The sequence below is a fragment of the Gigantopelta aegis genome, unplaced genomic scaffold (genome assembly GCF_016097555.1).
Source record: "Gigantopelta aegis isolate Gae_Host unplaced genomic scaffold, Gae_host_genome ctg2859_pilon_pilon:::debris, whole genome shotgun sequence".
NCBI lineage: Eukaryota > Metazoa > Mollusca > Gastropoda > Neomphalida > Peltospiridae > Gigantopelta > Gigantopelta aegis.
Genome location: NW_024533067.1, coordinates 13514 through 28672, shown reverse-complemented (window position 1 = coordinate 28672; position 15159 = coordinate 13514). Strand labels below are relative to the sequence as shown.

General features: G+C 37.4%; 1 protein-coding gene across 1 annotated transcript in view; it reads right to left on the bottom strand.

Moving 5' to 3' along the window:
* The window catches only part of LOC121391701 (neurogenic locus notch homolog protein 1-like), a gene marked incomplete at both ends in the record, with an annotated part of 42466 nt that extends 27601 nt beyond the window's left edge, over positions 1-14865 (bottom strand). Inside the window, one exon of the mRNA XM_041523240.1 lies at positions 14662-14865. Coding sequence (XP_041379174.1) covers positions 14662-14865 — 204 coding nt within the window. The remainder of the gene's footprint in view (positions 1-14661) is intronic.
* Between the last annotated feature and the right edge of the window lie 294 nt (positions 14866-15159).

The following is a 15159-nucleotide window of genomic DNA, read 5'->3' as shown; positions in this document are numbered from 1 at the left end:
TGCGTAAGTTATAGGATAAATATATCAATCTATCTATCTATCTATCTATCTATCTATCATTTAAGAATTGAACGTGAACATTTTTGAGTTTCATGCTAGTATGAAACGCAAAACCGCTTTACACACTGTATGAATGGCGTAGCGCGTTCCAAACATATAACCATGTCATTAATGTAAAGCTCTTTGAAATAAAAAGTGAACTCTATTTTTCAACTATTTACTATTTTATTAACACGAAATTCATACTCAACATTAGCGGAATCCCTATGGTGGTTCGGCTTTTTCCGTCAATAGCCGAATGAGAGAATGACAATGTTACAATCATTAATACAATTCATATTAATTGTTTGCATTAAATGTCAATACCAACTAGAAACATTTTGAATTCACTATAAACATTGTGACGGTACATGCTCTTGTCTTTTCGCCTGTGGCGATGTTAATTGTTTTAGAGGGCCGTGTGCAGCTTGGTTACGTAATACCCCCGCGCGACGGTGGTAGTCCTGCGTCCCAATATGCACTTAGACCAGCTGGGCACAGTGGTTACGTAATACCTCCGGTAGTTCGTTTTACGACCGGAGTATTTCTAGCGATCTGGCGACGGTCTGTCTGGCCATCTAAGAAAATATACCGTCTTGGTCGCTGTGGAAAAATACACATCATAAGATTCGGTCCCGCGTACTGTCTCCGGACCAGTCTGGGATTTTATAATAAATAGCTAGGATTTTAGATATATCGAGAAGAAACATTGGAAGTATCCAGGGTAACGGACGTTGTCCAACTGAACGAAATATATTAGTTCAGACCGGACTTGGTAAATATATATTTCTGCTCTGTTGTATAACCTTGATGTGATTGATGTGACTTTAAATATTCTAATACTGTATTATACCAATATTCTTTAGACAGTGTCTGACGAAGTAAATTGTAGGCTTCACTGTTCTAATATTTTTATACGAGTATTTGGTAAGATAAAGCTTAGCCGGTCATCCTAGAGGACCTAGGTAAACTGTAGGTTATTGTCTTTATTGTGATATGTACCAGTATTAATTCTGTATTACAAGGTTACTGAATGAGTATTTAAGGGTTAATTAAAAATTAACCAGTTTGGAATAGATTTGTAATTCCTTTATTAAGTTCCCCTGGCAGCGTTTCTCAAATATCACACGTGTGTGTGTTGTATCACGGTGAAGTGATTAGAATATTGTTTAAACTAGACACCTAGTGATTAACTAATTAAGTGATTAGCTCTGGGTTGTTATTATATTGTTGTTGTTAATTAACTACTGCGGCAAGTACATTTGTCAGCGTTAGAGTTAATACAGATTCCAAAGTGTATTGTGTTTTGTTGTGTTTTCTAGTGAACTAAACGTGCTACATATATATATTTATATCAGATCTTATCTCTGATTACTCCTAGAGCCGGGCCACTCGGGCAGTAGCCTGCCCGATACAGAGAGATCGAATAGATATACAGTTAGGAGAGATATTTGGATAATCGTGTTTTATTCAGTTACGGGTATTATAGGATCCCCGTGACAAACATATAACGTAAGTAATTTCAATAACTTTTAACCTGTAATAAAAATGTCTGAAGCGACCTATTTTGTATGGTATAATTTATATGTGAAGCGGTTGGTGTATGAATATTTAACTACGAACTCTGCATGGGCGCCATTTTTTTATTACTGTCCAGGTTTACCAATTACGACGTTGAAATTACAGTTATAAAATTTTAGTGCGTGCAAATTCCATGTGTTGATAGATTTGACATGGAGAAAGTGGTTTCAATGTTTCCGCCCCTGCGTGTGTTGTAACCTCACCGTGGTCCAGGGTGTAACATTCTCTTTGAGAATGGCCAGTACAGCACAAAATTGAAGTTTTGAGTAAAATTCAGTATCCGTAAAATTCTGTGATATTTGTGTTTTTGCACAGTTCTTTACACTGTTTTTAAGTCTTGAATTTTTATATTGATGTTGATCATCACTTTATTTATTTGCATTACCATAGTTTGACACCCAATAGCCGATGTATTGTTCGTGCTGGGGTGTCGTTAAACATTCATTCATTCATTCATTCATTCAATGTTTCCGGAAATGGATGAAACAGGTGTGTCGCGAGTTTCTGTGTTTACTGGCCTTGTAATTGTGGAAGTGGCGACAACACAGGAGCATGAGGATGGTTTTGGCGTTTGTGTCGTGAGATTTGACAGTGCCATGCTCATGTTTCGTTTTTGGAAAGTGGAACATTCTCTGTTGTAGCTTCGAATTGAAGCTTCGTTCCTGTGGCCCGACATGTACATGATATGCCTAGTTTCAAAACCCGAGTCGTTTAAAGTCGCACACCCTAGTTTCAGACAGCGAAAATTAATTATAATTCTGGTTAATCTACAAACCTGTAACACACTTAGATCACGTTTTTATAAAATGGAGTAAAAAAGAAGGTTTTATATCGATAAATACCATGGGAATCCCCGTGACTCAATTACTTGAAATAATTTTTAAAGTTAGTATTCTGATGGTACCGGTAGATGTCGCTCGAAGCACAGAAATGCCTATGTCACGACAAATTTCCCAGAGTGCACACAGACTTGGGGTGCGTTGCTTTCACCTCTCCTGGGCATGTTCCAACTGTTCTGTCCTCTCCAGATATCGTAAGACTTATTGGTTTTAAGGGTTTGTAACGTTTGTATTGAGATACTTACTTGTCTGAACTTTATTGTTAATGAAAATGTGCACGAACTGTGAAGAAAAACCTCACAAATGAACGACAAGCAAACGACAACAAATTGATGTTGATTGCGCGAACCGTGCACGAGAAAACAAACCGAACCAAAATGATGACGGTCACGTGGTATACCAATCTAAAAATAGATTGGACCTCGTCTGCTCAACGGCTTTTTCTCGAGGGCACGCGCCTTTTTAAGAAATACAAAAAATGCATTTCGTGGTTTTACAAACATCAGGATTACCAAAAAACACTTCAGGTGAATGGAAATGTGTATTCTAAATAATAAAATGTAAGTAAAATGCAATTTTATTTGTGAAAAAATGGGTTTAATAGCGAAAAAAAAACAACGCCTTAATGGTCAACTTCCCCCCTCTATCTCAGTACACGTGTAGACAAACAACAACTGGTAACCATTCACTGCAGCTATACTATAGACCGTCCTGTGCAGAACCGTGCTGTGTAGGAACGTCCTGTACGGAGCGGTCATCACTATATAATTTTTTAATACTCACACACACACACACACACACACACACGTTATATATATATATATATATATATATATATATATATATATATATATATATATATATATATATATACAGTATATATATTAAATTTTTTCGCGTATTATCCAAAATATACATATAGTTTCTTTATATACAAAATATATATTTATTCCCTTTACTGTTAATGTGTTTTCCACCATATCTAAGTATATAAAATAATAGACCGCCCTGTGTAGGAACGTCCTGTATAGAGCCGTCATCACTATATACATATATTTTTGTTAATACTCACACACGAACACATTATATATATGCACATATATATTTTATTGATTATTATCCACAGTATACATATATTTTCTTTATTGTTACTGACTTCACCCCCTCATATCTCAGTACACGTGTAGGACAACGACTGGTAACCGTTCACTGCAGCGTATACAATAGACCGTCCTGTGCAGAACCGTGCTGTGTAGGAACGTCCTGTACAGAGCCGGTAAGGTTTGGTCCCTTATGCAACAACTAGCTGTTACTAGGGCGTGTCCCTTTAAAGATTGGATCGCAGTGGCGCGCAAACTATGTGCTGTGTACATCATACTACAATGTGCGTTACTGCTAATGGTTGGCATGAACTGACTGAATTTTGTTTTTGAAATCGCTATGTAAAATACCAAATTCCATTGGAATTATATACTTTTTTGGATCGGCAAAATAGATTTTTAGCTGTGGGATAAATATATAAATATATAACGTAAGTAATTTCAATATCTTTTAACCTGTAATAAAAAATGTCTGAAGCGACCTATTTTGTATGGTATAATTTATATGTGAAGATTTTTAGATGTTTAGAAGTTTGACAGCAGACGATTACTGTTTGATGTCTAAAAATAGAATCTCAAGGGAATTCCTCGGGGATTCCTTTGTTGACATAATTCATAAAGTAGTTCCGGCTATAAGCTAAAAATAGTGCTAAAATGAGATTCATGGTGCTATGAATGTCAGTTTTTATCATCACGTGATACGAATTTGACCAATCCAAGGGTTTATAGCAAAGGCATTTTTAGACATTGGAATTATATATATATATATATATATATATATATATATATATATATATATAGTAGTCGTTTTCGAGTTGAAAGACGCTATTTTATAGAGTGCTCAACCGTGTGGGAGCCAGATACATCGTTGTATATATATGTATATATACAACGATGTATATATATATATATATATATATATATATTATTGCAAATTAGATGTAAATTAATCAGGACACAGCAGTACTACGTTTATTGACATGTAACAAAACGTGCTACGGCGACACTACAGAATTGACGTATGCATTTATAATCATAAAACAAAAAACGCTTAATACAGCAACTTTACATTGATAGCTGCCCAGTGTTCTGAAAAGAAAACATGTCATGTACTAGTTTATTTTAATGTAGAGATATTCCTTTTAATAAGACACGGCGCCATATATTCATACACCATTTGAATGTCGAGTATTGACTGACTGGAATTAAAGGTGCGTATGCAGTTTACAAATACACGTTGTTTTTAGCTTGAAATTATATGATAAAAATAGTATTACCCTTCTGTGTTTCGGTATCGTCAATGTCATATATTAGGAATAAAAAAATGTATTATGCGCGCCTCTGGCTATGATATTGACGATTCATACATGCATACATATATATATATATATATATATATATATATATATATATATATATATATATATATAATATAAAATGATAAAAGAAAACAAGTGTACAGTATATATGTATTTTAAAAAACAATTTAAAGAAATAATGATCCTTTTACATCTTTCAATGTTATCTTCAGAAAGGATCTTCTAAATAACTGCTAAATATGACGTCATACATATTATGACGTTACTGTAGTAGAAGGGGATTGATTTAATTACGTCATTGTTGCTTTTATCTAACGAAGAGCATTAAGAAGTGGACAAAACTTTCTAATAAAATACATTTCCTTTGTCTTTCTTTTCATTTCATCATTGGTATCTATGTGATAAAATGGGAAAAATGGTGAATTTAATATCTTTTTGTGCCGCACATGTATTTAAATGTGAACTCAAGGGTATGCATCTTGTTTCAGGTTGTTTGATTTGCTGTTTGTGTACGCGTACTCTGGCTCTCAGCTGATTGGTATGACCAATGTATTGTTCTTTGCAACCTTGGCATGTAATTACATAAATAACATTGTTAACGGAACAATCCATATCCCTGTGTACCCAAAATAAACCTTTGTGGTTGAATTCTATATGTGTGCCTTCTAAAATATGTTGGCATGTACCACAGTTACTTCGGTTACACTTTTTTTTGACACTGCATTTATGTTCTACTGTTGTAGATTCAAATCGTGCTTTTGTCAGTATCTGTTTCAAGTTTTTGCTTTGTCTCTTACTATTTATAATTGAAATAGAGTCTAGTATGGATGACATTTTTTCATTTTGTTTTAAAAATGTGCAATTCTGACGAGATCTTTTTTTATATATATCGGGGTTCTGCGGGTTATGGGTGGATACAAATGCCAGCGGCCTTTTCGCTGAAACGATTTGTTTTGGTTTTAAAAGATATTTTTCTATCTAATACTACCGCCTTTTTCGATACTATCTGATATTAGCTGTTTTGGATAACCTCGCGTTTTAAGATACATGTTGAGTTCCCGGAGACGTTGGTCACGTGTTTGTATATTTGACACAATCATACAGATACGCCGTGCTAGGTTATATGGTATACTTCTTCTCGTATGACTCGGATGACAGGATGAGAAAGAAAGGTACTGTTTGCTATCAGTTGGTTTGTAAAATATATCAGTTTCTATTATGCGTCCACATTTGATTACTAAAGTGTCTAGAAAAGGAATTTTCTTTGCGTCTGTTTCCATAGTAAAGTTTATGTTACTATTCAGTGTGTTAAGTAACTCGTGAAATAATTCCAATATTATATATATACCAGTGATTAAAAAATATTTTTGTGAAAGAAGAACCGGGATATGATCATGCGGGTTGAGTAATAGGAAATACGCTGACTGTAAGATAATAAGTTCGACGTATAAATACAAGAGAAAGTCAACATTAATTTATCGCCTACACTTGGACATAGCCAAATATGCATGCATCCATCCATCCATCCGAGGCAGGATGTAGCCCAGTGGTAAATAGCTCGTCTGCTGCGCGGTCAGTCTAGGATCGATCCACGTCGGTAGACCCATTGAACTAATTTTCTTTCCAGCCACGGCGCCGTGAATGGTATATCAAAGACCGTGGTGTGTGCTATCCAGTCTGTAGGATGATGCATACAAAAGATCCCTTGCTACTAATCGAAAAATGTAGCGGGTTTTCTCTCTAAAACTCTATATAAAATTTGCCAACTGTTTGACATCAAATAGCCGATGATTAATAAATCAGTCAATGTGTTCTATTGGTGTCGTTAAACAAACCAACCTTTAAACCATCCATTGATCCATCCATCCATACATACATACGTACGTACCTACGTATCTACCCGCCCATCTACATGCCTACATACGCACATGCATACATATATACATAGATACACGCACACACAAATACACACACACACACAGTCGCGCGCGCGTACATACAAAGTATCTACATATTTACACAGCATATTTCATACTATTTCCTATGATTAGCCACTCATGAATCACTGGTTGAAATAGGAAAACTCAATAGTTCGACCCTTTATTGTAATCCATTTCAAACGAACGGATTCCAACCGAGCGAAAATCCCACTCGTTGAGGCACGCACAATTTCAAAATGTCCACGTATCTTTAAATGGTTAAACCAGAGCCACACGACTGTTTTTAATTTTAAATGTCACTACACGCCCCTCGCCCTCTTTTAAAACAAATAAACGTATCCCCGTCCAAAACATATATACGCCACGGTTTTAAACAAGTGGAGGGTCATCGCGGTTCCTTCTATTTTCTTGATCCTCGGCATATATCGATTATAAAAGTCGAACAAAACACAAAGACATTTTAATTTATCCGGCTTAACAAGAACAGTTAGCATAGGATATTTTAAATGTTGTTTTTGGTTGTATTCGACGTTCGTGTTCTTGTACTTTGATTTACAGAAGTAAAAATGGTTTCGTCGATTTAAAACATTGTAATCGCAAATGTACCCTGTAGTAAAATACAAGAATGTCTTCCCTAGTTGGCTTGTTAATTAACCAACGATATTTCTAAACAAATTAAGGCGAAAACTTAATCGGCAGATCGGTTAAGTTTGCTATCGGCTTATGCGAATCGGCCGCTACTGTTGAAAGTTGTCTAACCTAGCAACAGTTGCGATGGAAGGAGGTAGGAGGCATGGTTAACTCGTCATAGCCTACGGAGAGGTCAATTATTATGACTAAAAAGAAATAGAATAGAAAGAAATAAACACATTTTCTTACACACTTAAAAACATCATTCGTTATTTTTAGTAATACATACATGTTAACACATGTACGTTTGTTAACAATTTCAAGACATACGACTGGCTGCTCCTAGGTGATGACCAGGTGACCAATACCATACATCGAATGAAAAATACAACACGATCGTAATCGATTAGTTTAGTTTAGTTAACCTGAGAATCATTTGTCTGTGACGCGTAAGTTAGGTACAAGAGTAAGGGCTGTAAATAACTTTTAGTCGAAACCTTTAGCTTTCGCTCGTTAGATACGTTTTAAAATAACTCGTTGTAAGATAAATTCTTTCTAACGGCCATACATTTAGTATACTCTTACTTTAAACCAAAATTAATTAATTACTAGCCTGTATTAAACAAAACGTTCGAATGTGATATTCCAACACTCTGGGTGAGCATATTGGTTGCAGTCACTATTTGCAGTTACTGTTATCTTTTTTATCAAAGAATATTTTGGCTACAACAATAGAATCCTGGCATTATCCCCTCACATGATACTAGATAAAATTCTCTGTCTAGTGTATTACCCAGCTATTTATCCCTGACTAGATCTAAGATAGAGTGTGACGGAACATGCTCTTTAATTTGTTTCGCCTGTGGCGATTTTTAATTGTGTTAGAGGGCCGTGTGCAGTTTAATTGCACTTAAGCGCAGGTGGGCAACTTGTTTCGTAATACTTCGCGCGATCGGGCATTCCAATATGCACTTAGTCCAGCTGTGGAGGCCATGTGGCGAGTAGTTACGTAATACCTCTGCGAGTGCGGTTTTTACAACCGTGATTTGGCGACGATGGCGTCAGTAAGTCTGACGATCAGAGAGAAATAATACCGCTTGGTCGCGTTGGAAATATCAGATGATAGGGGGAGGTACCGCCTTGTACCCCCAGGCGTTTTCTGATTTTTGAATAAATAGCTAGGATTTAGAGATATCTAGGAGAACCAGAATAGGAAGGCTCCCAGGGAACGTAGTCCGTTGGACTTTGGTAAATATTTTTATTTCTGCTCTGTGTATAACCTTGATGTGATTGATGTGACTTTAAATATTTTAATACTGTATTATACCAATATTCTTTAGACAGTGTCTTCGGTCATCTGACGAAGTAAATCGTAGACTTTTTGTTCTAACATTATACGAGTATTTGGTAATATAAAGCTTAGCCAGTCATCCTAGACGACCTAGGTAAACTGTAGGTTATTGTCTTTATTGTGATAGGTACCAGTATTAATTCTGTGTTACAAGGTTACTGAATGAGTAGTTAGGAATAGAGCTGTAATTCCTTTATTAATTAAGTTCCCCTGGAAGCGTTCCTAAATTATCACACGTTACTGAACGAGTAGTAAGGGTTAATTAAAAATTAACCAGTTAGGAATGGTGTTGTAATTCCTTTATTAATTAACTTCTCCTGGAAGCGTTTCTCAATTATCACACGTGTGGGTGTGGTGTAACGGTGAAGTGATTCGCATATTGTGTAATTAGACACCTAGAGATTAACTAATTAACTGATCAGTTCTGGGTTGTTATTATTGCTGTTATTAATTAACTACTACGGCTGTACGTTTGTCAGCGTAGGATAATACAGATTCCAAAGTGTATTGTGTTTTTGTTGTGTTTCTAGAGAACTAACGTGCTATAATAATATATACTTTATATAAGATCGTATCTCTGATCATACCTAGAGACGAGCCATACTAGGGTTTAACAGCCTGTTACAGAGAGATCTAATAGATATACAGTTAGGAGAGATATTTTGATAATCGTGTTTTATTCAGTCACGGGAATTATAGAATCCCCGTGACAGGAGTAGAAAATTGGGGGCTCGTCCGGGATCTGAAACGGGACACGCATATTTAAAAAAAAGTATTGTTTGTAAATGGGGGCTTTATAAATTAATTTTTACAAATTTACTAGAAGTAGCACGTTGTTCACTAGAAAATTAATTAATATTAAGTGCGTCATATCTAAACATGGATAAGAATTTGCTGGATAGGCCTACGCTCAGTGTAGTGGAGAATAAGCGAGCACGTAAGGCCGAGTTAGTTGAAATCGCGGGTGAGCGAGAAATTGATTTAACATCAGCTAAAACCTTAGGTGATATAAAGACAATTATTATCCAGGAAGTTTTTGGGGTTAGGCCTGTTATGGAAGACAGTGAGATTGTTCCAGAGATAGAGATAAGTGACTTGAGTATGGAACAACAGTTAGCTTTTAAAAAGCTTGAGTACGAAAGAGAAGAACGTGCATTAGATAGAGAGAGAGAGAGAAAGAGAGAGAAAGAGAAGAGAGGGATAGAGAGAGGGAGAGAGAAAGAGAAGATAGGGATAGAGAAGATAGAGAGAGGGATAGAGAGAGAGAGAAAGAGAAGAGAGAAATAGAGAAGATAGACATAGCGATAGAGAAAGAGAAGAGAGAGAGAGAGAGAGAGAGAGAGAGAGAGAGAGAGAGAGAGAGAGAGAGAGAGAGAGAGAGAGAGAGAGAAAGAGAAGAGAGGGATAGAGAATTCCAGTTAGAAAAATTAAAAGTGGAACATGAGTTAAAGTTGAATACTGAAGAAGTTAGACGTGAGGCAGGAAATGGTTTTAACATGTCGGAGGCTTATAGATCAGTGCCTGTATTTGACGATCAGGAGGTAGACATGTTCTTCAAACTTTTTGAACGGGCCGCTAAGCAGCTAAATTGGCCGCAGTCTAAGTGGACATTGTTAGCCGTGTCTAAGTTTAACGGGAAGGCTAGTATAGCTTATAATTCAATGAGTGATGAGCGAGCAAGTCAGTACGACCTAGTTAAGTCTGCAGTGTTGAGGGCTTATGAATTACGACCTGAGGATTATCGTTTACGGTATAGCGAGTTGAGAAAAACGCAGGGTCAGTCTTATAGTGAGTTTGTGGCTAAGAAGGCAGGGATGTTTGATAAATGGGTTGTTTCTCATCAGGTAGAGTCATGTACCGAGTTACGGGAGTTGTTGATCTTACAGGACATTAAAAATGGATTACCAGTTAGCTTACGTATTCACTTAGAGGATCGTGAAGTCAAAAAGATAGAGGAGGCAGGCATAGTGGCAGATGATTACGTGTTAATACACAAAGCTCAGGCAGTACCGGGTAGCTCTTTACAACAGGGTGATAAGAAGAAATTTCAGCCAGGTTTTTCCCGGGAAAGTAACTATCGGGGAGAGTCATCTAGTTGGTCAGCTAGTCAGGCAAGGAATGCACCTGGTGGGCAAAGTAAGGATAGACCTGCATTATCAGCCAATGCACGAACTTTTCGTCCACAGTGCAGTTACTGTAAAAAGGATAACCATCTTATCGGGGACTGTTTTAAAAGGAAACGCGATAATGCGCAAGTGGTCGGTTTAGTGAGATCAGCTCCGTTAGCGAGAGAGTTAATGGTTAGTCCCATGGCAGAAAAAGTAAACCCGTATGTGTCCACTGGTATGGTTTGTGATGTGAAACAAGAGTTGTGTCCTAAGGCAATATCAATCTATAGAGATACCGGGTGTAGTCAGAGTTTGATAACGCAAGAGTGTTTAGCTGGTATTGAAAATTCAGACATAGGACGTAGTTTGGCTTTAACCTCGGTTACTGGAGAAAAAATGGTTGTCCGGTTACATAAGGTTTTCTTGAGTTCGAAGTTTGTGACGGGACCAGTCGTTATGGGTGTTGTGAAGGACTTGCCTGTTGAAAACATAGGAGTTTTGTTGGGTAATGATTTGACTAGTCAGTGTTGTCAGCCGACATGTGACCAATTGTTAATTAAAGACAGCCCTTTACCAGTAGAAGAGAGTGAAGTTGATGAGATTAGATATACTGCGTGTGTAAAGACTAGGGCTATGGCCAGTAGGTTATCACGGGATCTAGAGGATATTTGTGATTTCTCTGATATGTGTGTGAGCCATGAAATTGGAGTGGATGAGGTTATCAGTAAAATGGTAGATAAGTCAACTGACAAATTAAATGTGGTGGAACCTGTTGATCTCCCGCAGAGGGGAATTGAACCAGTTGTCTTTGATAGAGGGGATTTACCTTGTAATAGACAAGAGTTAATTCTAGAGCAGGGGGCTGATCCAAATTTGTTGGCAGCTCGCACTACCTTGTTAACTGTGGACAAGGGAGTATTAATAAATAAGAGAGTTAGAGATGGGAGGTTGCCGGCGACTGAACTAGCTAGGAAGCAACTGAGCCATGCTCAGAGCAAAATAAAATCAGTGTTTGATAGGAAGGCTAGGAGTCGGGAATTTAAACCAGCGGATAAGGTGCTGCTGTACCTTCCCATTAAACGGGGTTCATTACAGAACAGGTATTTCTGTCCCTATGTTGTGCACAAACGGGTTAATGAGACAGGGTATATGATAAACACTCCTGATAGGGTTAGGAAAAGTAGGTATTGTCACATCAATTTGCTAAAAGGTTATTTTGACAGACTGCCGATAGTTCCAGAGAGACCGGTCCAAATTGAGAGACACTCAATTTCCTGTGATAACGTCAAGACTGCAGAGGTCAAGTTGGCCAACGGCCAGATTCTAGCAGACTTGAACCCCCAGCGAGCAAAGCTGACTACATTGATACAAGACAATGTTTCCATTTGTCGGGACCTTCCAACGGTTACCAATACCGTAAGCCAAGATGTGCGCGTGGAACCCAACGCTACACCGCGTCGACAGCATGCCTATCGGAGAAAACCTGGAAAACGTGCGACGCTGAAAAAGAAGGAAACGAAGTTCCATTGGTCAGGTGAATGCGAGAAGTCATTCAACCGGCTCAAGCAGAGGCGCTACTCGTCTCCCGTGATGGCAGCACCAGACTACCGAATGCCGTTCAAGCTAGCTGTGAGTGCCAGTGACGTAGGTGCTGGAGCTGTGCTGTTCCAAGAAGACGAAGACGGACTGGACCATCCTAATGAAAGCCTCCAACCAGAGAGTTGTGAGATGGAGTCTTCTTCTGCAAGAATACCCAATTACCATTGGACATATCAAGGGCACATCCAATGTAATCGCTGATGCCCTGTCCCGAAGTTGAACGTTATGATAATGTGTTGACATTCTTTATTTCTGTTTTGTTTATATATATTTTATTTGTATACCAGGGACTCAGAGACTCAGTGTGATTACTGGTAGTCACCTTATTATTACATGTGTTATAAATGCCCGTATGCGTCGGTTAACGCACCCTTTTGTTTTAATGTAGTATATTTCCCTATTCCTAGAGTAGAGGAAATATCCCTTTTGAGGTGGGGGTGTGTGACGGCACATGCTCTTTAATTTGTTTCGCCTGTGGCGATTTTTAATTGTGTTAGAGGGCCGTGTGCAGTTTAATTGCACTTAAGCGCAGGTGGGCAACTTGTTACGTCATACTTCGCGCGATCGGGCATTCCAATATGCACTTAGTCCAGCTGTGGAGGCCATGTGGCGAGTAGTTACGTAATACCTCTGCGAGTGCGGTTTTTACAACCGTGATTTGGCGACGATGGCGTCAGTAAGTCTGACGATCAGAGAGAAATAATACCGCTTGGTCGCGTTGGAAATATCAGATGATAGGGGGAGGTACCGCCTTGTACCCCCAGGCGTTTTCTGATTTTTGAATAAATAGCTAGGATTTAGAGATATCTAGGAGAACCAGAATAGGAAGGCTCCCAGGGAACGTAGTCCGTTGGACTTTGGTAAATATTTTTATTTCTGCTCTGTGTATAACCTTGATGTGATTGATGTGACTTTAAATATTTTAATACTGTATTATACCAATATTCTTTAGACAGTGTCTTCGGTCATCTGACGAAGTAAATCGTAGACTTTTTGTTCTAACATTATACGAGTATTTGGTAATATAAAGCTTAGCCAGTCATCCTAGACGACCTAGGTAAACTGTAGGTTATTGTCTTTATTGTGATAGGTACCAGTATTAATTCTGTGTTACAAGGTTACTGAATGAGTAGTTAGGGTTAATTAAAAATTAACCCGTTAGGAATAGAGCTGTAATTCCTTTATTAATTAAGTTCCCCTGGAAGCGTTCCTAAATTATCACACGTTACTGAACGAGTAGTAAGGGTTAATTAAAAATTAACCAGTTAGGAATGGTGTTGTAATTCCTTTATTAATTAACTTCGCCTGGAAGCGTTTCTCAATTATCACACGTGTGGGTGTGGTGTAACGGTGAAGTGATTCGCATATTGTGTAACTAGACACCTAGAGATTAACTAATTAAGTGATCAGTTCTGGGTTGTTATTATTGCTGTTATTAATTAACTACTACGGCTGTACGTTTGTCAGCGTAGGATAATACAGATTCCAAAGTGTATTGTGTTTTTGTTGTGTTTCTAGAGAACTAACGTGCTATAATAATATATACTTTATATAAGATCGTATCTCTGATCATACCTAGAGACGAGCCATACTAGGGTTTAACAGCCTGTTACAGAGAGATCTAATAGATATACAGTTAGGTGAGATATTTTGATAATCGTGTTTTATTCAGTTACGGGAATTAAGAATCCATGTGACATAGAGACAAAGAGCTACTTTGAGTCAGTCCACTGAAACAATCCTCAATCCACACTGTAATCCGATTACTGAACATATCCATATTTAGATGAAGAGACCTACATGGGCATTACATTTTAGTACCGGATATAGTAAATATTTAATAATATGAAGACAGTGTCAGTGTTTCACGTATTTTTGCGACTAGTTATTCTATAATAAGCACAATATTTTATTTCCATGATCTGTTAATAGGATACGTTGTCATTTATACACGAAACAAAAGTGTGGTATTTCGATATCCTCATAATTTGTTGAACATGCTTTTTCTCGTGAATTGTTTTTAATTAACATTTGATATTTCTATTCAATAGTTATACCGGGGTTTTTTTTCGTCAAAGGTTTACATCGTTTACTATAAAGGATTATTTTAAAGATGGACAATGTCAGATGTTCTTAGAAATTATTTTATACTCACAGTCTGTCCTGAAGTAGATGACAACTTGGTGAATGAAATATTCTTGACCCAGATCCACTTCCCACCAGGTATATGGCTGACTAATGTTGGTAAGTATACACAACCCTGCATCTGATTGAATAATGTTGTCATCCACAGCGTTTCCTGCAGGTGTTCCAGCGAGGTAGGAACTCTGATAGGCAGTCTTCCCGACGGCTACATTCTCTGTTTGTCAAAAAACAATGTGTACAACGAAAACGAAATTATATCCATTTGTAAGTGAATATATATGATAAAGTAATAACTGAAGCTAAGAAAATTACGAACTGTGGTATTATCATGAGTGATCGGTTACATCAATTGCCGCTTACTCGAGAATTCACAACGATTTTTTTTATATATTAATAATATCAAGATGCATGCTTATTTTACAAACTACCGTGATGATGTCATTGGCAAAACCGTCGTCATTGTATTCCATCCGTCTCAGCCAGTGTTTTACCGTGCATACTTCCTGGT